The sequence below is a fragment of the Lolium perenne genome, chromosome 2 (assembly GCF_019359855.2).
Source record: "Lolium perenne isolate Kyuss_39 chromosome 2, Kyuss_2.0, whole genome shotgun sequence".
NCBI classification, from domain to species: domain Eukaryota; kingdom Viridiplantae; phylum Streptophyta; class Magnoliopsida; order Poales; family Poaceae; genus Lolium; species Lolium perenne.
Window position 1 is genome coordinate 221,838,963 of NC_067245.2, and position 24,979 is coordinate 221,863,941.

The window sequence follows — 24,979 nt, forward strand, 5'->3', positions numbered from 1 at the left end:
AGAGCCGATGAGGTCGGCTTCGAGGGTGGCCTTGATCTCGTCATGTTTCTTCTTGAGCTCAGCAGGCAGCTCCTCGTAGGTGACTGGCGTGCCGTCCGTCGCCATCTCAGATGTAGATGGCGATGTGGTTGATGTAGATGATTGTCCCACCGGGCGTGCCAGAATGTGTTGATCGCCAAAACCCACCGGCGGGCAACGACGAGTCAACACAGGTAGAGCCGGGAAGAGCCTAGAGCTGCGGCTGGCTGAGACCCCTCCGAGCGACGGCCCGCAATGCTCTTCTGGTCACACGCGGCGATGCGAAGTGCAAGGGCGTGCCACCTGACCTATACCTGGTCAGGAAGGTGATGGGGATGCCTCGCTTAGTTCCTGCATGGCATACACGTAAACATTAAATACGAGCCTCGATCGGCTCTCAGGTTATCCTGTGAATCGGCTCAAAGAGCCGATCCACCCATGATCCGTACGGGGTGCACGAATACTTGGTGATCCTGCTTGATCAAGATAAAGCTAATGAGATCTACGACGATTTAGGGTTTTCACCGCATAATCGGATCATCCTACTCCAGGTTGGGCCTCGCGGCCACGCACGGTGCTCATAAGCCGATCCTAAACAAGGCCAAAACACCAACATGATGTTGATCCTCGGAACATCCTGTTTAGGACCTGCGAACGCCACCCTACGTGCCACTGGATCCTCCCCCCCCTTTGTAAGGCCTAACTATTGCAGATATTAAACTAATCCTTGCATAACAAGGAGCAATCGTAACAGATCAGATCTACTAAACGATGAACAAGCAGGGTGCCGCCCCCACACCTGAGGTAGGCGTGAGGACGGCTAGACATGCAAGGGTTGCACTACGTAAGCATGTTTACACGAAGAGCCATGCTAACCCTAACACATCTATGATAACTACGTTGCCCGCCATCAAAGACGCTTCAGTACGGGCAACGCATGAACAACGTGGAGCTTGTGCTGCCTAGATCGCAAGATGCGATCTAGGCAGCATGTCGCTTACCTGATTGAAACCCTCGAGACGAAGGAGTTGGCGATGCGCCGAGATTGGTTTGTTTTTGGGGTGAACGTTGTGTTGTTGTTTATTCCATAAACCCTAGATACATATTTATAGTCCAGCGGACTTTCTAACGTGGGAATATCCCACCGTGTGCGATACAAACTCTAAATCTTGATCTAAGATATAACCTACTATAATTAAAGATACACGGGCAAACTAGCCCAAATTCTCCGTGCAAGGCCGCTTCAGAGATCTTCCACGTGTAGTCCTCTAAGCCCATCTCTCTTACGGCCCACCTCTGGATTTGTCCAAAATCTGGTGATAACACCGTCTCTCTCGGCTTTGACTTTCTTTCCAGGGACGTGGACTGGGCAGTCGCGGCGCTCGCTGTTGCCGTCATATTGGTGCCATTCGGCGGCGCTCCAGACCTGGTTTATCCAGGTCGTGTGGCCAGGTGTGCTGGTTTTCGCCGGTTTTCCTAGAAAAACTGCGCCGTGTGTGGTTTTCTCTTGTTTGATTTTCCTTATAAACCGGACACGGTGTTGTGTTTGTATCGGTTTTCGGCCAGTTTCCCTTATAAACTGGCCAAATTTTCCTCTTCTTAATGAAAAGGCAGAGCTCCTGCCGGTTGCTCCATAAAAAAATGGAACTGAAATATGAAGGAGATTCAAGAAAAAACTTCAGGAATATCTTCCACTCCACTGACAAGAATGTAAGAGAAATCCCCCCGTGTTTTACTGGAGCATAAGAAATCCCCCTTTGCCCGCCGTCATCTTTTTGCCGATGGATCCAACCACCAGGGTCATGCCTCGCCTCTTACCAGCTAGCTCTGACGCTTGCGCCCTCCCTGTATAGCTCGCTCCTCTCGATGACGGGGTGGGGAGGGACGTCCTGCTGCTCTCGTCGGCGTGGAACCTGCCGGGCGGCGATGGGGAAGGGCTGGCCAAGGAGGAGGAGGGGTGCTCCGGCTCACCGGCGCTGCGGTGGCGTGGTCGTGTGGCGCGCTGGACTCGGGGGCAGCGTGGACATGACTGGAGGGAGGTGGCGCACCATGGCCGGAGTAAACGGCAGCAGGAGCATTGGGCTCAGATCGAGAGCCTCTTTTTCTTTGACGATGTATCAGATCCAGAGCCTGACTTCGCTCGGGACGATGAGGCACGGGCCTCCTTTGGATACCGAGTCATTTTTTTGGACCTAGTCAGTGCTAGGGGTTAGCGACTCGGCGGCGATTTTTTCTCCGATGAGGTTTGAATGTTTGATCCCGTCTTCCTCCATGCGATCCCCCTCCACTGCTGCTCGGGCTGATAAAGGGGCTATCTAGCATAGCTGCTCGGCCTTGGCGGGTGGGGTGGGGTGTTTTCGGTACGGAGGTAGATCGGTTTGGGTACAGACGACCCAGATTGGTGATGGCGGCGGAATCGGCGAGTTCGAAGAAGAGAGGGGTGGAGGTTGAGGATCTGCTTAGGAAACTGAAGCTGAGCGAGTTTGAACAGGAAGGTGTGTTTCTCGCCAAGGAGGAAAGGAGCAAGCTGCCGAAGGTGAAGTGGATGGCGGTGGCTAAGGTGCTGACAAGTAAAAGCTTCAGCGAAGAATCGTTGAGGAGGACCATGGCTGCGTCATGGAACACAACACGAGAGGTCTCCTTTACGTCGATCGAGAGGAACCTGTTTGTGATACAGGCGCAATGCCTGGGAGACTGGAAGCGCATCATGGAGGAGGGGCCATGGCTGTTTCGCGATTGTGCTTTGATGGTCGAGAAGGATGGGGCTACGACGAACCCACCAGTCCCTGACCGGGTCTAGGCCTGGATTCAAATTCACAAGTTACCACCTCTGTTCCGCACTGAGGCGATCCTGAAGCAGCTGGCGGCAAAGGTGGGGATGGTGGAGAGGGTTGAGATGAGGGTTGTCTCAATGGGTACTGGTGAATTTCACCGTGCCAGAGTTCAATTGGAGGCCGCAAAGCCATTGATGAGGTTTGTTACAATCTCCCCAGAAGGCAGTCCGAGCTTGGTGCTGCAGGTGAAGTTCGAGAAGATGCCGAAGTTTTGTAACCATTGTGGCTTGATGGGACATGGTCACCTAGAGTGTGGATCGGGAGAGTTTAATGAAGAAGATCTGCAGTTTGGTGAGTGGATGTTGGCACCGATGGAGTCTTGGCATCCTGAGACCCCACGGGTGCGTGGTGCGTATGGGTCTGATTTCACAGGTGCTAGAGACGGACGTGCAGCTGGTCATGCAGGAGGTGCAACTGGTCGTGGTGGTCGCCAGCCGGGTGCTGCTCGTGGATGGCAGGGCACGGCTAGAGGGCGGGGTGCTATGCCTGTTTGGCGGGAAAAGGAAGATCAGCAGAATGGCTCCAACTCTCGTAAGCGCTCGTCTGCCAAGGCAGGCTTGGAGAAGGGCACAATGCTGGAGCTAGCAAACACTGCGTCAAGTCCGCTCAAACCGGGGGTAGAGGAGAGCAAGGAGAACAAAGAGCGCTCTAAGGCACAGAAACAATTGCTGCTAACTAAATCTCCGGCAGAGCCGGGAGTAGGCCTCGCGGTTCCTCCACCACCGCCAACCTATGTTCCTCCGAAGGAACTTAAAAGACAGAAGAAGGGAACCACGGACAATGGCAAAGCGAGGGATGCTGAAGATAAAGTGGCGGGCTCCTCTGGGGAGCGTCGCCAAGAGCAATGAGTTGTGCAAGCATAAACTATCGTGGGTTGGGCAGCGCCGCGACAGTAAACGAGCTGCGGGATTTTGCATGCAGAGTTGCCCCTACCGTGTTATGTGTTCTTGAGACTCAAGTACATAAAACTCGGGTAGAAGGACTTAGCAGAACGCTAGGGTATGATAAAGCTTTTGCTGTAAGCAGTTCGGGCCGTAGTGGTGGCCTAGGAATATATTGGAATAATGAAACTCATATAGAGATTTTACCGTTCTCACAGTATCATATTGATGTCATAGTTACTGAGAATGGTTGTGAGCCATGGAGATTTACTTGTGTTTACGAGGAAGCGCAGACCAGCCAACGTTTCAAAACGTGGGATATGCTGAAATATATTAAGTCATCTTCATCACTCCCTTGGGTGTGCATGGGTGACTTTAATGAGGTTTTACATCGATCGGAACATGTGGGTGTGCAAGAAAGAAGTAATGCGCACATCGCTGGTTTCCGGGAGATGGTTGATGTATGTGGGCTTCGTGACTTGGGATACGAAGGTCGTAGTTGGACTTTTGAGAAGAAAGTGGCAGGTGGATCATACTGCCGAGTTCGCCTAGATAGGGCGCTTGCCACGGCGGATTGGTGCACTCGGTTTCCTTTGGCGACGGTGCAAAACATGACAGCGGCAACATCGGACCATGGCCCAATTTTATTGACCTGGAGACCGAGATCCGAGCAACGGCGAAGGGGACAAAAAAAATTCAAGTACGAGATGATGTGGGAGACGGACGCTGGTTTTCCTTCTGTAGTGGAACAAGCATGGAATGTTGATGGCCCAGCAATGAACCTGAACCTGTCGGAGTTACAGCTAAAATTAAAGTGGGTTTCGGGTCAGTTCACAAATTGGGACAAAAGCACGTTTGGTAAGGTGAAGCTTGAATTGAGCAAGCTCAAAGCGGAGCTAGAGCTACTGCAATCTGACCCAATGAGGACAGGACCTACGCATGCTGAGATCAAAGTAACTGATCGTGTGATGAAAACTCCATAGTCCGCCCGAGCTTGCATGCTCCCGATAAATGTGTGGTGCACATTCATCGCGTCACAGGCTCAGATGGTATAGCTATGTGTGTTATCCAATTTGTAATCCTAGGGAGAAATACACCGACGGGACCCATGCAACCACTACCCCGTATGATTTTGGGAGATGCAGCCAGTAGAACCGAAGGACTGTAGGGGTCAGGCCCGGCACCGTAACAACCACCAGCCAATGTATTTGTTGAATCCCTCAGAATTCACATCAACACAAGGCGGAATGACTTCAAATTTTGGAACATTTGGATGCAATTTTTTGCTACGCCTCTGATCTCTATTCGAAACAGCTTTCGACTCGTTTTTGGCTGTGTGCATCCGTAATGTTTTAGGGCATTGCGTTGTTGCAGAGGCTGGGTGTAATTGGTATCCTTCGATATCAATATATTCTCTTTATCGAAAAAATAGTAATATAGCAACTAAAGGATACAAAAACGGGACAACCGTTAGGGTAAGGGCATCTCCAACGGCCCGACGTAAATGGACCGCGCGGTCGAAATATGCGTCTGCAACTAGGTCCAAACGTGGCCCAAATACGTGCCGCATTTGCGTCTACACGGACGTTGCGCGGTCATGCCACACGTTCGCGTTGGTTTTATCCGGGCCCGCTAGGTAGTGACAGTGATAAGCAAAAAGTTATCATTACTATTGATTGGCCAAAAGGACCATCTTTACATAGATGGTTATTCGAGTTAATCTAAAACGACGACGGTCGTATCTACCCGCCGTTGTGCGACCTACTATGACAGGGGTTACTCGCAGTCGCGCCGCATCCGTCTCCATCTCAATAAGGCGAGCCCAGGTACAGTCATGCTCAGCCATGGATGATTTCTATGGTTATTGGGTTGAGGTGTGTCCTTCTCGCCCGCCAACGTCGACCATATATAGGCACAGCGGGGCGGAAAACTCCAACCGCGCGCAAGCCGCTTCCCGCACGCTCGAAACGGCGGCGTAAATGCACCAATCTACTGGCTGCATGTGGGAACCACCGCTCCCGCGCGGAAAGCGGTAATCGCCGGCGGCATGCCTCTACGGGACATTAAACCGATATTACCGACCTTGATGTTGTCCGGGGTAAAAAATGCGTCTACACAAACGGACCTGTAGAATCGATTTGGTGTGCGCGGGCCGACGCAAACGGACGTGTGCGGTCACTTTTGGCCTCCGTTTTGCATCTGCCTGTTGGAGATGTAATTGTGAATCGATTTTTTCGCTCTGGCATTTGAATTTGAGGAAATGAAAACCATGTTATCCGAAATTTAAGCCCTAAATTTGCAAGAAAAAATAGATTCAGAAATACATTATTAGTAATCTAGAATTAGTCACGACCCTTAATAAACCCGGAACATAATGTGCCATTGACGAGATTCTAGGTGCTCGGTACAGGACACCAGCCGGGTAATTAAGTGTGGCTCCGGCAGCCGACCAGATTCATTTAATTCTGTACGAATAGACCTGCAAATATACACAGGTATTAGAAATTCCAGGCAACGTATCATAGTAGAAAAGTTGCTACTGGGTTAACCTCCTCCACTCGTTTATCAGGAGCAACCAAGCCCGGGCGTACAACGTCCGCGCTCTGTGATAGAGTTGAGCCATAGAGAGGAGATTATGTGGCAGCAAAGGTCAAGGATCCAATGGCTGACGGCTGGAGATAAAAATACCAAATTTTTCCACCTCCGTGCTTGCCAAAGGAAGAGGAAGAATAAGATTACCAAGCTGAAAAAAGAGGATGGGACGGTAACCGAAGATGCACAAGAAATGGGACGTGTTACTACTAGTTTCTACAAGAATCTGTACAGATCGGAGGGCACTCAAAATATGGAGGCGGAACTGGATACTGTCCCAAGTAAAGTCACCTCCGAGATGAATGAAGGGCTGCTGAAACCGTTTGTGGAGAAGGAGGTGAAGGAAGCTCTTTTCCAAATGTTTCCCACAAAGGCGCCGGGGCCGGATGGTTTTCCTGCACATTTCTTTCAGCGGCATTGGGAGCTATGTGGAGCAGAAGTGACCTCAGCCGTGTTGAGGGTGCTGAGAGGAGAAGATGACCCATCTCTCATTAACAAAACTTTCATTGTTCTTATCCCAAAGATAGCTAACCCAGAGGAGTTGGGGCAGTTCAGACCGATAAGTCTATGTAATGTTATATATAAAATTGCCTCGAAGGTTTTGGCATATTGACTTAAGGGGATTCTACCAGAGATTATATCGCAAGAGCAATCTTCTTTTGTTCCGGGGTAGATGGTTACGGATAACATCATTATGGCCTTTGAGTGCTTGCATTTTATGAAGCGCAAAAGAGCCCGTGAGTTGCGATGTTGTGCCTTAAAGTTGGATATGCGGAAGTCCTATGATATGATCGAGTGGGATTATCTTCGTGCCATTATGATCAGATTGGGCTTCCACAGGCGGTGGGTGGAGATGGTGATGCGTCTGGTAACAACTGTTTCCTTTTCGGTTCTCTTTAATGGCGACCATCTTGAGAGTTTTACTCCTTCTAGGGGCATCCGTCAGGGTGATCCTATTTCTCCTTATCTCTTTTTGTTGGCAGCAGAGGGCCTCTCGTGCCTGTTAAAATCAAGAAATGAGTCATCAACCTTAAGTGGAATCAAAGTGGCGCCATCCGCTCCGGTGGTTAGTCACTTACTATTTGCAGATGACAGCCTGCTGTTTTTCAGAGCGAACAGGGAGAATGCGGAGGAGGTGAAGGAGGTACTACAATTATATTGCAGTGCCTCTGGATAGCGGGTGAATCTAGATAAATCGTCGATTCACTTTGCTAAGGGATGTCAAAATCTTGTCAGGGAGGAGATCATGGAGATAGTGAATGTGCACAATGTCTCCTTGAGTGAGAAATATTTGGGTATGCCATCTGACGTTGGAACCTCGGTAAATGGAGCTTTCAAGTATCTCCGGGATAGAGTCTGGAAGAGGGTCCAAGGATGGTTGGAAATGCTACTGTCGGCTATCGGGAAGGAAGTACTTATCAAAGCCATGGCTCAAACGGTGATGACTTATTCCATGTCATGTTTCAGGCTCCCTAGGGACCTTTGCCACCATATAAACAGCTTATTACGTAATTTTTTGTGGGGAAGCAAAGAAGGACAACGCAAGTGATACGTCTCAAACGTATCTATAATTTCTTATGTTCCATGCTACTTTTATGATGATACTTACATGTTTTATACACACTTTATGTCATATTTATGCATTTTCCGGCACTAACCTATTGACAAGATGCCGAAGAGCCAGTTGCTGTTTTCTGCTGTTTTTGGTTTCAGAAATCCTACAAAGGAAATATTCTCGGAATTGGACGAAATCAACGCCCAGGGTCTTATTTTTCCACGAAGCTTCCAGAAGACCGAGGGGGATACGAAGTGGGGCGACGAGGCGCCGCCACACTAGGGCCGCGCGGCCTAGGGGGGCCCGCGCCGCCCTGGCGTGTGGGGCCTCCGTCATCCCCCCGACTCTGCCCTTCCGCCTATAAAAAGCCTTCGTCGCGAATACCCCAGTACCGAGAGCCACGATACGGAAAACCTTCCAGAGATGCCGCCGCCACCAATCCCATCTCGGGGGATTCAGGAGATCGCCTCCGGCACCCTGCCGGAGAGGGGAATCATCTCCCGGGGGACTCTTCATCACCATGATCGCCTCCGGATTGATGTGTGAGTAGTTAACCCCTGGACTATGGGTCCATAGCAGTAGCTAGATGGTTGTCTTCTCCTCATTGTGCCATCATGTTAGATCTTGTGAGCTGCCTATCATGATCAAGATCATCTATTTGTAACGCTACATGTTGCGTTTGTTGGGATCCGATGAATATGGAATACTATGTTATGTTGATTATCAATCTATCATATATGTGTTGTTTAAGATCTTGCATGCTCTCCGTTGCTAGTAGAGGCTCTGGCCAAGTTGATACTTGTAACTCCAAGAGGGAGTATTTATGCTCGATAGTGGGTTCATGCCTCCATTTAATCTGGGACAGTGATACGTCTCCGACGTATCGATAATTTCTTATGTTCCATGCCACATTATTGATGATATCTACATATTTTATGCACACTTTATGTCATATTCGTGCATTTTCTGGAACTAACCTATTAACAAGATGCCGAAGTGCCGATTCTTTGTTTTTGCTGTTTTTGGTTTCAGAAATCCTAGTAAAGAAATATTCTCGGAATTGGACGAAATCAACGCCCAGGGTCCTATTTTGCCACGAAGCTTCCAGAAGACCGAAGAGGAGACGAAGTGGGGCCACGAGGTGGCCACACCCTAGGGCGGCGCGGCCCAAGCCCTGGCCGCGCCGACCTGTAGTGTGGGCCCCTCGTGTGGCCCCCTGACCTGCCCTTCCGCCTACAAATAGCCTTCGTCGCGAAACCCCCAGTACCGAGAGCCACGATACGGAAAACCTTACTGAGACGCCGCCGCCGCCAATCCCATCTCGGGGGATTCAGGAGATCGCCTCCGGCACCCTGCCGGAGAGGGGAATCATCTCCCGGAGGACTCTACGCCGCCATGGTCGCCTCCGGAGTGATGTGTGAGTAGTCTACCCCTGGACTATGGGTCCATAGCAGTAGCTAGATGGTTGTCTTCTCCCCATTGTGCTTAATTGTCGGGTCTTGTGAGCTGCCTAACATGATCAAGATCATCTATCTGTAATTCTATATGTTGCGTTTGTTGGGATCCGATGAATAGAGAATACTATGTTATGTTGATTATCAATTCATGTCTATGTGTTGTTTATGATCTTGCATGCTCTCCGTTACTAGTAGATGCTCTGGCCAAGTAGATGCTTGTAACTCCAAGAGGGAGTATTTATGCTCGATAGTGGGTTCATGTCTCCGTGAATCTGGGGAAGTGACAGAAATCTCTAAGATTATGGATGTGCTGTTGCCACTAGGGATAAAACATTGGTGCTATGTTCGAGGATGTAGTTACTGATTACATTACGCGCAATACTTAATGCAATTGACTGTTGTTAGCAACTTAATACTGGAGGGGGTTCGGATGATAACCTGAAGGTGGACTTTTTAGGCATAGATGCATGCTGGATATCGGTCTATGTACTTTGTCGTAATGCCCAATTAAATCTCACAATACTCATCATAATATGTATGTGCATGGTCATGCCCTCTTTATTTGTCAATTGCCCAACTGTAATTTGTTCACCCAACATGCTATTTATCTTATGGGAGAGATACCTCTAGTGAACTGTGGACCCCGGTCCAATTCTCTATACTGAAATACAATCTACTGCAATATTGTTCTACTGTTTTCTGCAAACAATCATCATCCACACTATACTTCTAATCCTTTGTTACAGCAAGCCGGTGAGATTGACAACCTCGCTGTATCGTTGGGGCAAAGTACTTGGTTTTTGTTGTGCAGGTTCCACGTTGGCGCCGGAATCTCTGGTGTTGCGCCGCACTACATCTCGCCGCCATCAACCTTCAACGTGCTTCTTGGCTCCTACTGGTTCGATTAAACCTTGGTTTCATACTGAGGGAAAACTTGCCGCTGTACGCATCACACCTTCCTCTTGGGGTTCCCAACGGACGCGTGTTGTACGCGTATCAAGCACTTTTTCTGGCACCGTTGCCGGGGAACGAAGAAAAGTTACACCACAAAGATTTTCAACTCCCACGTCAACAGCACTTTTTCTGGCGCCGTTGCCGGGGAGATCAAGACACGCTGCAAGGGGAGTCTCCACATCCCAATCTCTTTACTTTGTTTTTGTCTTGCTTAGTTTTATTTACTACTTTGTTTGCTGCACTAAATCAAAATACAAAAAAATTAGTTGCTAGTTTTACTTTTTTTGCTATCTTGTTTGCTATATCAAAAACACAAAAAAAAATTAGTTACTTGCAGTTACTTTACTTATTTCATTATGTTTCCTTTTAATTTTACCGTAAAAGACATGCCGGTAGGGCGCGGGTCTATAATTGGGAGAAACAATATAGAAGAATTTTTCAACCATGTTAGTACCGTTGATGATTTTGAAGATAGACACTTGGTAGACCTTGCTCCTACTTATGAAATTGCCGCTGCTGCTTTAGTTCGTATGATGGAAACTAAATTTGTTAATCTCAATCCTATAATCCAACACATGTTTCTTACACTCGGTGATATGGAAGAAGGGGAAAAGAAAGATTTTGTTTTAGAAACCCTTCTTAGAGAATTTGGTGGTATAGCAAGAGAGGCTAGAAAGGTCTTTGCTAAATATAATATGCTTGGTTCGTATACCAATTTTGTTAGTCTCCTTGAAAAAATGGACATGGAGAGAATAAAGTACACTAATAATATTAATGATGGTGGGGAGATCAAAGCACCAATACCATGTAAGCTCCTAGCAATGCATGAAGCACTAGAAAATAACTATGCTTGGCTTGTTCCTGAAAATTTGTTTGATGAGAGTAGCAAGCCTAAGACTAATGAAAAGGGAGACGCTAAAACTTATGTATACAATATACTATGCTTGGCTGAGAAAACTCCACACCCCGCTGTAGATGCACCACCCTCCGACAATACTTGATACACACTTTCTGCGCCTAGCTGAAAGGCGTTAAAGAAAAGCGCTTATGGGAGACAACCCATATTTTTACTACAGTACTTTGTTTTTATTTTGTGTCTTGGAAGTTGTTTACTACTGTAGCAACCTCTCCTTATCTTAGTTTAGTGTTTTGTTGTGCCAAGTAAAGTCGTTGATAGTAAAGTTCATACTAGATTTGGATTACTGCGCAGAAACAAATTTCTTTGCTGTCACGAATCTGGGCAAAATTCTCTGTAGGTAACTCAGAAAATTATGCCAATTTACGTGAGTGATCCTCAGATATGTACGCAACTTTCATTCAATTTGAGCATTTTCATTTGAGCAAGTCTGGTGCCTCGATAAAATTCGTCAATACGAACTGTTCTGTTTTTGACAGATTCTGCCTTTTATTTCGCATTGCCAGTTTTGTTATGTTCGATGGATATTTCGATTCCATTGACTTTCAGTAGCTTTGTGCAATGTCCAGAAGTGTTAAGAATGATTATGTCACCTCTGAACATGTATATTTTGATTATGCACTAACCCTCTAATGAGTTGTTCTAAGTTTGGTGTGGAGGAAGTTTTCAAGGATCAAGAGAGGGAGATGATACAACATGATCAAGGAGAGTGAAAGCTCTAAGTTTGGGGATGCCCCGGTGGTTCACCCCTGCATATATCAAGAAGATTCAAGCGTCTAAGCTTGGGGATGCCCAAGGCATCCCCTTCTTCATCGACAACATTATCAGGTTCCTCCCCTGAAACTATATTTTTATTCCATCACATCTTATGTGCTTTTCTTGGAGCGTCGGTTTGTTTTTGTTTTTGTTTTGTTTGAATAAAATGGATCCTAGCATTCACTTTGTGGGAGAGAGACACGCTCCGCTGTAGCATATGGACAAGTATGTCCTTAGGCTCTACTCATAGTATTCATGGCGAAGTTTCTTCTTCGTTAAATTGTTATATGGTTGGAATTGGAAAATGATACATGTAGTAATTGCTAAAATGTCTTGGATAATGTGATACTTGGCAATTGTTGTGCTCATGATTAAGCTCTTGCATCATATACTTTGCACCCATTAATGAAAAAATACATAGAGCATGCTAAAATTTGGTTTGCATATTTGGTCTCTCTAAAGTCTAGATAATTTCTAGTATTGAGTTTGAACAACAAGGAAGACGGTGTAGAGTCTTATAATGTTTTCAATATGTCTTTTATGTGAGTTTTGCTGCACCGGTTCATCCTTGTGTTTGTTTCAAATAGCCTTGCTAGCCTAAACCTTGTATCGAGAGGGAATACTTCTCATGCATCCAAATACTTGAGCCAACCATTATGCCAATTGTGTCCACCATACCTACCTACTACATGGTATTTCTACGCCATTCCAAAGTATATTGCTTGAGTGCTACCTTTAAACAATTCAAAATTTATTACCTCTGATTTGTGTCAATGTTTTATAGCTCATGAGGAAGTATGTGGTGTTTATCTTTCAATCTTGTTGGGCAACTTTCACCAATGGACTAGTGGCTTCATCCGCTTATCCAATAATTTTGCAAAAAGAGCTGGCAATGGGATTCCCAGTCCCAAATTAATTAATAAAAATAGACACTCCTCCATGGTATGTGATTGTTGGAAGGCACCCGAAGGATTCGGTTAGCCATGGCTTGAGAAAGCAAAGGTGGGGAGGAGTGTCATCATAATAAAACTAAAATAAAAAGGCACTCCTTCATTGTATGAGATTGTTGGCAGGCACCCGAAGGATTCGGTTAGCCATGGTTTGTGAAAGAAAGGTTGGAAGGAGTGCCAAACAAAAATAAAATAAAATGGGAGCCGCTCTTTGAAGGTTTGTCTGGCAAGGGGGGTTAGAGTGCCCACTACCATTCGTTGACAACAACAACAAACACCTCTCAAAATTTTACTTTTATGATCTCTATATGTTTTCAAAATCAAAGCTCTAGCACAAATATAGCAATCGATGCTTTCCTCTTTGAAGGACCATTCTTTTACTTTTATTGTTGAGTCAGTTCACCTATTTCTCTCCATCTCAAGAAGCAAACAATTGTGTGAACTGTGCATTGATTCCTACATACTTGCATATTGCACTTGTTATATTACTCTATGTTGACAATATCCATGAGATATACATGTTATAAGTTGAAAGCAACCGCTGAAACTTAATCTTCCATTGTGTTGCTTCAATGCCTTTACTTTGAATTATTGCTTTATGAGTTAACTCTTATGCAAGACTTATTGATGCTTGTCTTGAAGTACTATTCATGAAAAGTCTTTGCCATATGATTCACTTGTTTACTCATGTCATATACATTGTTTTGATCGCTGCATTCACTACATATGCTTTACAAATAGTATGATCAAGGTTATGATGGCATGTCACTCCAGAAATTATCTTTGTTTATCGTTTACCTGCTCGGGATGAGCAGGAACTAAGCTTGGGGATGCTGATACGTCTCCGACGTATCGATAATTTCTTATGTTCCATGCCACATTATTGATGATATCTACATGTTTTATGCATACTTTATGTCATATTCGTGCATTTTCTGGAACTAACCTATTAACAAGATGCCGAAGTGCCAGTTGCTGTTTTCTGCTGTTTTTGGTTTCAGAAATCCTAGTAAAGAAATATTCTCGGAATTGGACGAAATCAACGCCCAGGGTCCTATTTTGCCACGAAGCTTCCAGAAGACCGAAGAGGAGACGAAGTGGGGCCACGAGGTGGCCACACCCTAGGGCGGCGCGGCCCAAGCCCTGGCCGCGCCGACCTGTAGTGTGGGCCTCGTGTGGCCCCCGACCTGCCCTTCCGCCTACAAATAGCCTTCGTCGCGAAACCCCCAGTGCATCGAGAGCCACGATACGGAAAACCTTGCGAGACGCCGCCGCCGCCAATCCCATCTCGGGGGATTCAGGAGATCGCCTCCGGCACCCTGCCGGAGAGGGGAATCATCTCCCGGAGGACTCTACGCCGCCATGGTCGCCTCCGGAGTGATGTGTGAGTAGTCTACCCCTGGACTATGGGTCCATAGCAGTAGCTAGATGGTTGTCTTCTCCCCATTGTGCTTAATTGTCGGGTCTTGTGAGCTGCCTAACATGATCAAGATCATCTATCTGTAATTCTATATGTTGCGTTTGTTGGGATCCGATGAATAGAGAATACTATGTTATGTTGATTATCAATTCATGTCTATGTGTTGTTTATGATCTTGCATGCTCTCCGTTACTAGTAGATGCTCTGGCCAAGTAGATGCTTGTAACTCCAAGAGGGAGTATTTATGCTCGATAGTGGGTTCATGTCTCCGTGAATCTGGGGAAGTGACAGAAATCTCTAAGATTATGGATGTGTTGTTGCCACTAGGGATAAAACATTGGTGCTATGTTCGAGGATGTAGTTACTGATTACATTACGCGCAATACTTAATGCAATTGTCTGTTGTTAGCAACTTAATACTGGAGGGGGTTCGGATGATAACCTGAAGGTGGACTTTTTAGGCATAGATGCATGCTGGATAGCGGTCTATGTACTTTGTCGTAATGCCCAATTAAATCTCACAATACTCATCATAATATGTATGTGCATGGTCATGCCCTCTTTATTTGTCAATTGCCCAACTGTAATTTGTTCACCCAACATGCTATTTATCTTATGGGAGAGACACCTCTAGTGAACTGTGGACCCCGGTCCAATTCTCTATACTGAAATACAATCTCTTGCAATCTTTGTTCTCATGTTTTCTGCAAACAATCATCATCCACACTATACATCTAATCCTTTGTTACAGCAAGCCGGTGAGATTGACAACCTCGCTGTTTCGTTGGGGCAAAGTACTTGGTTTGTGTTGTGCAGGTTCCACGTTGGCGCCGGAATCCCTGGTGTTGCGCCGCACTACATCTCGCCGCCATCAACCTTCAACGTGCTTCTTGGCTCCTACTGGTTCGATTAAACCTTGGTTTCATACTGAGGGAAAACTTGCCGCTGTACGCATCACACCTTCCTCTTGGGGTTCCCAACGGACGCGTGTTGTACGCGTATCAGACAGTGACAGAAAGTTCTAAGGTTGTGGATGTGCTGTTGCCACTAGGGATAAAACATCAATTCTTTGTCTAAGGATATTTGTGTTGATTACATTACACACCATACTTAATGTAATTGTCTGTTGTTTGCAACTTAATACTGGAAGGGGTGCGGATGCTAACCCGAAAGTGGACTTTTTAGGCATAGATGCATGCTGGATAGCGGTCTATGTACTTTGTCGTAATGCCCAATTGAATTTCACACTACTCATCATGATATGTATGTGCATTGTTATGCCCTCTTTATTTATCAATTGCCCCACTGTAATTTGTTCACCCAACATGCTATTTCTTATTGGAGAGACACCACTAGTGAACTGTGGACCCCGGTCCATTCTTTTACATCGAATACAATCTACTGCAATACTTGTTCTTTACTGTTCTTCATCATTTTCCACACTATACAATTAATCCTTTGTCTACAGCAAGCCGGTGAGATTGACAACCTCACTGTGAAGTTGGGGCAAAGTATTTGGATTGTGTTGTACAGGTTCCACGTTGGCACCGGAATCCCTGGTGTTGCGCCGCACTACACTCCGCCACCATCAACCTTCACGTGCTTCTTGACTCCTACTGGTTCGATAACCTTGGTTTCTTACTGAGGGAAAACTTGCCGCTGCACGCATCACACCTTCCTCTTGGGGTTCCCAACGGGCGTGTGCTTTACGCGTCATCAGCAAGACATGTTGGGTGTCCTGGGAGGAGATGACAAAGCCAAAGTACATGGGAGGACTCGGCTTTCGTGATATTGAACTTTTTAATCTTGCACTCCTCGCCCGGCAAGCATGGCGTATACTTCAGGAGCCTAGCTCGTTGAGTGCTCGGATTCTAAGGGTAGTATATTTCCCAAATGGTGAGTTTTTGGAAGCGGAAATTGGAACGTCTCCATCCCGGATATGGCGTGCGATCTATGATGGAAGAGGTGTTAAAACAGGGGTTGATACGAAGAATAGGCACATGAGAAGGAACCAGTGTGTGGAATACCAATTGGTTACCGCGAGATGGCCTCCTCCGCCCGGTTGCCTGCTTGCAAGATCAACCACCCCAGCTAGTCAGTGAGCTCATCGACAACTACAACGTGGCTTGGGACTCCCAGAAGCTGCAAACCTTCTTCTTGCCTATGGATCGTGAGTTGATCATGAGTATTCCGTTGAGTACCAGACAACAAGATGACTTCTGGGCCTGGCACTACGACAAAAGTGGAGTATTCTCGGTGCGATCGGCATATCGCATGCTTGTGGAAATGCGAGAAAAAGAACGGTGTGGCTAGATGAGCGGGCTGGCTCGTCGGGTGCTAGGGGAGAAGACAAGGAATGGTCAGCTCTATGGAAGGTGCAGGTCCCCTCGAAGAGTAAAGTCTTCCTTTGGAGACTTGCACGGTAATCACTCCTGACGATGGACGTCCTCCAACACAGGAACATGGCACATCATCGTAAGTGTTCCATCTGTGGCGAGACAGATTCTTGGAAGCATTCGTTGCTGGAGTGCAACATGGCACGGTGTGTCTGGGCGCTAGCACCGGAGGAGATCACAGACCTAATTTGCAATGTCCAGGAGACTAAGGCAAAAGCGTGGCTAGCGACAGTTTTTAAGGCGGTACCACATGGTGATCTCACGAGGGTGGTCGTAACTCTTTGGGCGTTGTGGCATGCGCACAGGAAGGCCATCCACGAAGGGATCATCCAAAGCCCTCTGTCCACAAACTGTTTTGTGGAGAGGTTTATATCTGACCTACAGGTGGTCAATAAGCCTGTTAATGTTGTGCAAGCAAGGGACGCACGAGGGCCTGCCTGGATTCCCCCTCCGCAGGGCATGGCCAAAGTTAACTTTGATGCAGCAACGTCGAAGAATTCTACTACTTCAGCCATTGTGGCGGTTGTACGTGGAGAAGACGGAAGCTTCCTAGGTGCGTCCTCAGTCATTCTCGTCGGGGTCACGGATCTGGAGACTCTGGAAGCGATGGCATGTAGAGAGGGTCTAGCTATTGCAGCTGACCTACTACTGCAGAGATTTAGATTGGTGACGGACTGCAAAAATGTGGTGCGGAGCGTAGCTGGGGAGGGCAAGGGTTCTTATGGCCACATAGTACAGGAGATCAAGGCACGAACCAGATCCTTTCAAGAGGTAGAGCTTGTCCATGAGAGAAGGACAGCAAATGTCGATGCACACAATTTGGCCAGAAGCTCAATCTATCTAGCGACTGGAAGACGTGTGGTTTAACTCTCCACCAGATGGTGTTTGTGTAAGATACATAATCAATAGTTAATAAAGTGGTGGAGAATTCTCAAAAAAAAAAGCACATCGGGACGAAACGGTACGTAACTTGCAGGTGGCAAGATATGTAATTTACACAAAAATTAGGGCTAAAAAGGACGAACAGGAAGCCTTATTTTCTTTATTTTTTAGGTATAGATGGCACAACTAATGGGCAGGATTTCGTGGGGACACTAGTGGAAAACAGGGCTTTTGTTCCGGGTGGTAAGAGCCTTTTGTCGCGGGTGGCCATCCGCGACAAAAGAGTCGCGATAAAAGGGTCCACCTTTTGTTGCGGGTCGCTTACCACCCGCGACATATAGTCCACCACGTGGCAGGCGCACAGCGCGCGAGACGAGCCCTTTTGTCGCGGGCGGTATTACCACCCGCGACAAAAGGCCCTCTACGTGGCGCGCGCACAACGCTGCTGCTTTAGGGTTTGAGAGGTGCAGCAGCCCCCCCCCCCCGCCACCGACCCCCTTTTATTTCATTTTTTTCATTCGAAAATAAAAGTTGCATATATTTGTACGCTACTAGAAGTGGTACACGTTCATTCATATTTACTATCCCCTTTATATTCGACGAGAAACCAGACGGAACCTTGATACTGAATAGGGTTTCAAAAAAGATCTCCTTCTCTTGTTTGGTAAGAGCATAGCTGGCAGGCCCTACAAACTGCCCTAGATGATTGCCGTTTCGTCCTTTATGAAGTTCCTGGTCCTCCCGTGCTTCTGGTGTATCTTTTGTCTTTCCATACATGCCCAGAAAATCTAGAATATTCACACAAAGATTCTTGGTCAAGTGCATCACGTCGATTGCAGAGCGGACTTCCAGGACTTTCCAATACTCTAGCTCCCAAAAAATAGATTTCTTCTTCCACATGGGCGCGTGTCCGTCATCGTCTTTCGGAACAGGTCGACTGCCTGGACCCTTTCCAAAGATAACATTTAAATCCCTGACCATGTCAAATATATCAGCACCACTACGGGGGATAGGCTTCGGACGGCGGTCTGCCTCGCCATCGAAATGCTTGCCTTTTTTCCTTAAGGGATGCTTGCGCGGAAGGAAACGACGATTGAACGGGTACACAACTTTTCTGCTTTTTCCCAAATATTTACTTTCAGTCTCATCTAAACAGTGTGTGCATGCATTGTATCCTTTGTTCGTCTGTCCTGAAATGTTACTGAGAGCAGGCCAATCATTGATGGTTACGAATAGCAACGCTCGTAGGTCAAATTCTTGCTCCGTGTGCTCATCCCACACACGTACACCTGGTTTGGCCCACAACTCCAAAAGTTCATCGACTAATGGCCTTAGGTACACATCAATGTCGTTGCCCGGTTGCTTTGGGCCTTGGATAAGCACTGGCATCATAATGAACTTCCGCTTCATGCACAACCAAGGAGGAAGGTTGTAGATACATAGAGTCACGGGCCAGTCTTTGTGTGCAGCTCTGCTCCCCAAAAGGATTCATGCCATCTGTACTTAGACCAAAGTATAAGTTCCTTGCCTCACCTGCAAAATCCGGGAACTCTCTCCCGATGTTTCTCCACTGCCGACCATCAGCGGGGTGCCTCAACATCGCGTCTTTCTTACGTTCTTCCATGTGCCATCGCAACAACTTGGCATGCTCTTTGTTTCTGAACAAACGTTTCAACCGTGGTATTATTGGAGCATACCACATCACCTTCGCAGGAACCCTCTTCCTAGGTGGCTCGCCCTCAACATCACCAGGGTCATCTTTTCTGATCTTATACCGGGTGCACCACATATCGGACATTTATTCAAATTCTCGTACTTCTCACCGCGGTAGAGGATACAGTCATTAATGCATGCATGTATCTTCTACACATCTAATACTAGAGGGCAGACAAGCTTCTTTGCTTCATATGTACTGACGGGCAATTCATTATTTCTTGGAAACAGCTTCTTTAATATTATCATCAATTTCTCAAATCCCGAGTCAGTCACACCGACCTCTGCCTTCCATTTCAGCAATTCCAATATGCTACCCAGCTTTCTATGCCCATCTTCACAACCTGGGTACAACAATTTGTGGTGGTCCTCTAACATCCTGTCGAACTGCAACCTCTCCTTATCCGTGCCACAGTCTCTTCTTGCATCAGAAATGGCCCGACGAAGATCATCATCAACAGGATCATCTGATGCCTGTTCTTCACCTCCTTCTTCTTCATTGCCGTCCATTGCGGTATCATCGCATTCAGAGAACATAGATCGGTACTGCTCATCATTATCTTCTTCTTCATCACCGTCTTCCATTATAACCCCTTCTTCTCCGTGCTTGGTCCAAACATTATAACTGGACATGAATCCAAACCGAAGCATGTGGCTCTTAATGTCTCTTGAGCAAGAGTAATCCTTCTCGTTCTTACATTTTAGACATGAACAGCACATAAAACCTTGCTTCGACTTGTTGGCCTCAGCCACAAGCAGGAAAGAATTCACGCCCTCTCTGAAAGCGGGAGCACATCGGTTACCGTGCATCCATGGATGACTCATCTGCATCATAAGTACAATTATATATGTATCAGATGCAATCACCTTACTAAAATTAGTATTGTACGGACTATACATATATATATAGCCGAGAAAATAGTTGCTAACCTTTTAGGATCAAAAAGAGGAGAAATCTTATCAAATAAAACCAAGTGTCATCCCTCTCACAAGCATTCCATCAAACACCTCTTGTGCACATGTAGGAAAAATGAGCTAGCATACACCTCCACCTTCACCACCAAGGAAAAAATGAGGTGGGGGGTGGCTGGCTGCTTGTCTACATATATAGGCATGGCCATTTTGTCGCGGGCCGTATTACGACCCGCGACAAAAGCTGGTCGTAATACGGCCCACGACAAAAGGTCGCGACAAAAGCCTCTACCGGATTGGGAGCGACGTGGACACCCCATTTGTCGCGGGTGCAGGCGCGCCCGCGACAAATGGCTCCCACGGAAGCCCTATTTTCCACTAGTGGGAGCTTCCATTCTGGGTTAGTGCCGTACTATACGACCCGCGACAAAAGCTGGTCGTAATACGGCCCACGACAAAAGGTCGCGACAAAAGCCTCTACCGGATTGGGAGCGACGTGGACACCCCATTTGTCGCGGGTGCAGGCGCGTCCGCGACAAATGGCTCCCACGGAAGCCCTATTTTCCACTAGTGGGAGCTTCCATTCTGGGTTAGTGCCGTACTGGAGAGGACGTTATACTTGTACAGGTCGTTTTTTTTTTTCCTTTACCGATGAAAGCTCCGATCTATAGCCCTGGTCAAGATTTATTCCCAGCACCGCCGCCGCGCTCCTAGATGCATCCGCTCGATTCCTCGTCTCCTCCGACACCCTGACACGCCACCCCTCCTCCAAATGTACCGCTTCTCCGCTCGCTCGCGACCCCTCCTCTCTTTCATGACATGTGCTCCGCCGCCACGAGTTCTCCCACCTCCCAGTGCACCACCAGTTCGTCGTGTTCCCCGGACCCCCCATGGATCTCGTAACATGGCAAGCATCAGCGAGACGAGGGGCGTAACAGAGGAGGCAATCTCTTGCGACGCTGATAGCCGTCAGGAAGACGGAGGGGGCACCGTAAGGTCCGTAACATACAATGGCCAGGTTATACTCGTGGACAGTGATGAAGAAGACATGTGCCGTTACAAGGAAAGCGTGTTCCCTCTGTACACGTCCAAAAACATCGGCCACCGTAGCGGCTCCATATACACCAGCGCGTTGGGGAAGATGTTCGGTGTCTCGGACCGCAGAGAGACTCCGCTGGAGGCCACGATGAACTCAGATCCCACGGCCGACTGCTTCTGCCACAACGGGATCTGCATCGTGCATCCGCCTAGGTGCATGCTGCAGATTTTTTCGCTCAGGCTAGCTAAAGCTCCTTCCAACGGCGGCTCGTCACTAGAGTTGTATGGATACATAGCGGTGCGTGACAACCTGGATCGGCTGCTTAACTACGTGGTCAGCTACAGCCGGGACGATCCCGTCGTCGTGGAGCAGGGGTCTCTCATCACCATGAACGGCCCTAAGCGAGCCATACATCTGCTCGACACTATTGTAATCGAGTACGACATGAGGATCAAGACAGGCGAAGACGAAAACGATGATCTGCAGCTGATTGATGGTCTGTCTGCCGTAGACGGCAATGGCGTGTGGGACTCTCGCACGTTAGCAAGACGCATCCACGGCGACTGCGGCGCAGTCGACATGGTTTTTCTACGTCTTCGATGCGGCGTCGAGGCGACCGTGCAGGTTTCCGTTTCGCAAGTGAAATGCGGCTTCAGTTTGCGTCTCGGTTGCTTCGTCAATAGATTAGATGAAGAGATCCGTCTCTTTGATGGTGCCATCATCGGCGAATCATCAGGTATCTTACACAGGTCTGTGGTTTCTGTCATCATGGATTCATGGATGGATTTGAAGTTCATGATTGGGTCGGAGTCCTCTACTGCTTCTGCTCAAGTTTGTTGTTCCTTCAGGGCCAACAGCCACGGGCTGTCTACTCAACAGATAAAGACTGACTGTGCGTTGATTTCAGTTAAGGTCACTTGGTCGACTCTGTCTCTCAGCCTTGATGATCTATAAAGTTGCGCAGTTTAGAGTCTGCACTTGTGGCAAAAAAAAAAAAAAAAATCGATCAAATATTTATTGCCTAATAAAGTTATTTCTTTGAAAATTTAATTGCACGCAAATCATCTACTTGCACTCTGGGTCGCTCGCGGGGCGACTCCGAGGCGACCCGCGCCGCCGCCACAGCCCCCCTCCACACACCTCGCCCACAGCCCCCGCCGCCGCCGGAGGAGGCCGTCCCACGGCGGACGGAGGCGGCGGGGCGCACCCCCAGTCTTCTCCCCCAAAATCCAAACTCCCCCGAGCTCCCCTTCCCCTTCCGCGCCGGCCCTGCGCCGTCAGCCCCCTGGGCGTGCTTCCTCGACGCCCCTGCTCCCCCTCGCCTTGGGAGGCTGCTGCCACTTCGCGGCTTCTGCTTGGCCGCTCCTTCGCGCCGGCGCCGCCCCCCAGGCTTGCGACGGCTGGCCCTAGCTCGGCTCGTCGGATCCCTGGCTCCGGGCTTGCTTGGAGGCTCCTCTGGTCCTCGCTGCTGCTCCCGTGCTGCAGCTCGTCCCTGTCGGTTCTGGCCGTGGAGGTCAAGGGACTGGGCCAGGGCCTGCCTTCTGCCCCTCCGTCCAGGCTGGACCCTCTGCTTCGCGGCCGCTCCCCGCCCGGTGGCCCGTGCCCACCCTCCGGCCGTGGTTTCGCTGAGTGGGGGAGGTCGGCCTGTCCCGGCGCTCGTGCCAAGCTCTGAGAGAAATCTCTGATCTGTGCCTTGCCGGATCTGGCGGTGACGGCGCTCTTTGTGTCGTTCTTCCTCTTTGGAGGCACCGTCTTGGAGCTTCGCACGCTTCGGACAGTTGTGCCTCGCGTCTTCTCGCCGGCCCTTGGCTCGTCTCCTTCCGGGCTAGGCTGCTGTCACGGTGGCCCGGGCTGAGCTACCTTAACGTCCTGGGGTGGCCTCGGCTTGCGCCGCCCTTCGACCATGGGGTCGGCACACCGGTGTCGTCGCCCCAGTCTCGGCTATCCGACGCCCTTCGACTGTGCTTGGTCTCGGCGACACAACACCCTTCGGCTTCGCCGACGGCACACCGGTGTCGTCGCACGGTCTCGGCTATCCGACGCCCTTCGACCGTGCCGGTGACGCTTCATGGTGTGCTCATGTTTGGTCTCCACGTATTCCGCTACCTGTCCCATTGGGTGGTTGGCCTATGGTGTTGAGGTTCTCACCGGAGATCCTCCCATGTCGGTCGGCTCGAGGCCCTCGGAGTGGCGTCATGTTGTGACTTTGCTTCGGTTCGAGCCTTGTGGCGTGACTCGACTCTGCAACGCCCTTCGACCACAGGGTCGGCACACCGGTGTCGTCGCTCCAGTCTCGGCTATCCGACGCCCTTCGACTGTGCATGGTCTTGGTTCTGCAGGTCTTTCGTCGCCGCCCGTAGCTCGCCTTGCCAAGTCATGGTGGTCGTCCTTTGAGATGCTGGCCTCCCGGGGGCTTCGGTTGGCTTCGGATGCTTACCTCCCCCCTCCTCTTTGTACTCCCTTTCTGTTTTGTTGTCTTCTACTCCCTTGTATCCCCCTGTAATCTCTTCGATCTGTTTGTAAGAACATGGGCCTACCAGGCTACTTTCGATGGAATGCAACAAGCGGTGGGGATTTTCCCCCCGTCAACCTCGAAAAAAAATCTACTTGCACTTGAAACTAGAAATGCTGACCTATATTGAAACTTTTGCATTCTCCCTGTCAGTGAAGCAGACAATGCCCCATGCGGTATTTGTCAATCTCATCAAACTAAAGTTCCACAAACATAAAATGCAGTAGCTTTCAAACCTGCCTGTGATCCATAAGGCCACTTGGTCGACTTTGTCTCTGCCTGTGATCTCGAACTGACATGAACTTTGTCAAGTAGTACTACCTCCGTTCTAGATTAGTCGTTGCATATTCGGATGTATCTATACGCAAAATAATTGCAGATATATCCAGATCAGCGACAACTAATATGGAACGAAGCGAGTAGTTGTTTATGTGGTGAATGGGCCAATCTATATAGTTGTGCAGTCTTGGTCTGGACTTGTGGCAACAATGGAACGTTCAAATATTCTCTGATATTTATGTATAAATTCAGTTGTGGCAAATTTAGATTATTCTCAATCTGCTGTAAGGGAGTATTATTTGCACTGTCTATTAAAAAGTAAATTTAGGACGTTCTTAGGTCAAATAGATGCATCACAAACTGGATTAGCGGCATGTGCATCAGTCATCTTGTAGTACGATCTTTTTTTCTTTCCCGAAACTCATTTTTTTGAGGTTGAATGGTAGCTGATCTGCCTTTACATTATGGTTATAGAATGTACAAGTGCTGAAGCTTTTTCATGCTCGATCTATACTGCACGCAGAACATCTACTTGCACTGGAAAGTGGAAATGCTGACCATACTGAAGCTTTTGCAGTCTCCGCGCCAGTGGAACAGATAATACACTATGGTCTCCATTCGGGTATTTGTAAATCTGATCAAGGAAAGTTCCACAAAGATAAAATGCACTAGATTTGAAACCTTTCTTGGTTAAAATAATATACGCGGCATAATACACTGAAAAAAGCAAAGCAGGGACTAGCTGTTCCCTTTTGGGAAAGGAATTCCTTTAGGAAAAGAAACGTGGGTTAAAGAAGCTTAGCCAGTAAGTACGATCGAGGGGTTAGAGGGGCTAAGTTATGAACTGATAAGAAGTGTCAGGGCCACCTGAGCTGTCCACGAGGCCCTGAAAATTTCAGTATACTCCATGTAA

General features: G+C 48.1%; 1 protein-coding gene across 1 annotated transcript; it reads left to right on the forward strand.

The window, feature by feature from the left end:
- The first annotated feature begins 21,140 nt into the window (after nucleotides 1–21,140).
- On the forward strand, nucleotides 21,141–22,229 carry LOC127329169 (uncharacterized). The gene has a single exon (XM_051355705.1). It carries the CDS (start codon nucleotides 21,141–21,143, stop codon nucleotides 22,227–22,229), a length of 1,089 nt encoding a protein of 362 aa, XP_051211665.1.
- The last annotated feature ends 2,750 nt before the right edge of the window (nucleotides 22,230–24,979 follow it).

What these genes read in the sequence shown, in the direction of transcription:
- LOC127329169 (XM_051355705.1), top strand. Translation starts at nt 21,141, where the DNA reads ATGGCAAGCATCAGCGAGACGAGGGGCGTAACAGAGGAGGCAATCTCT.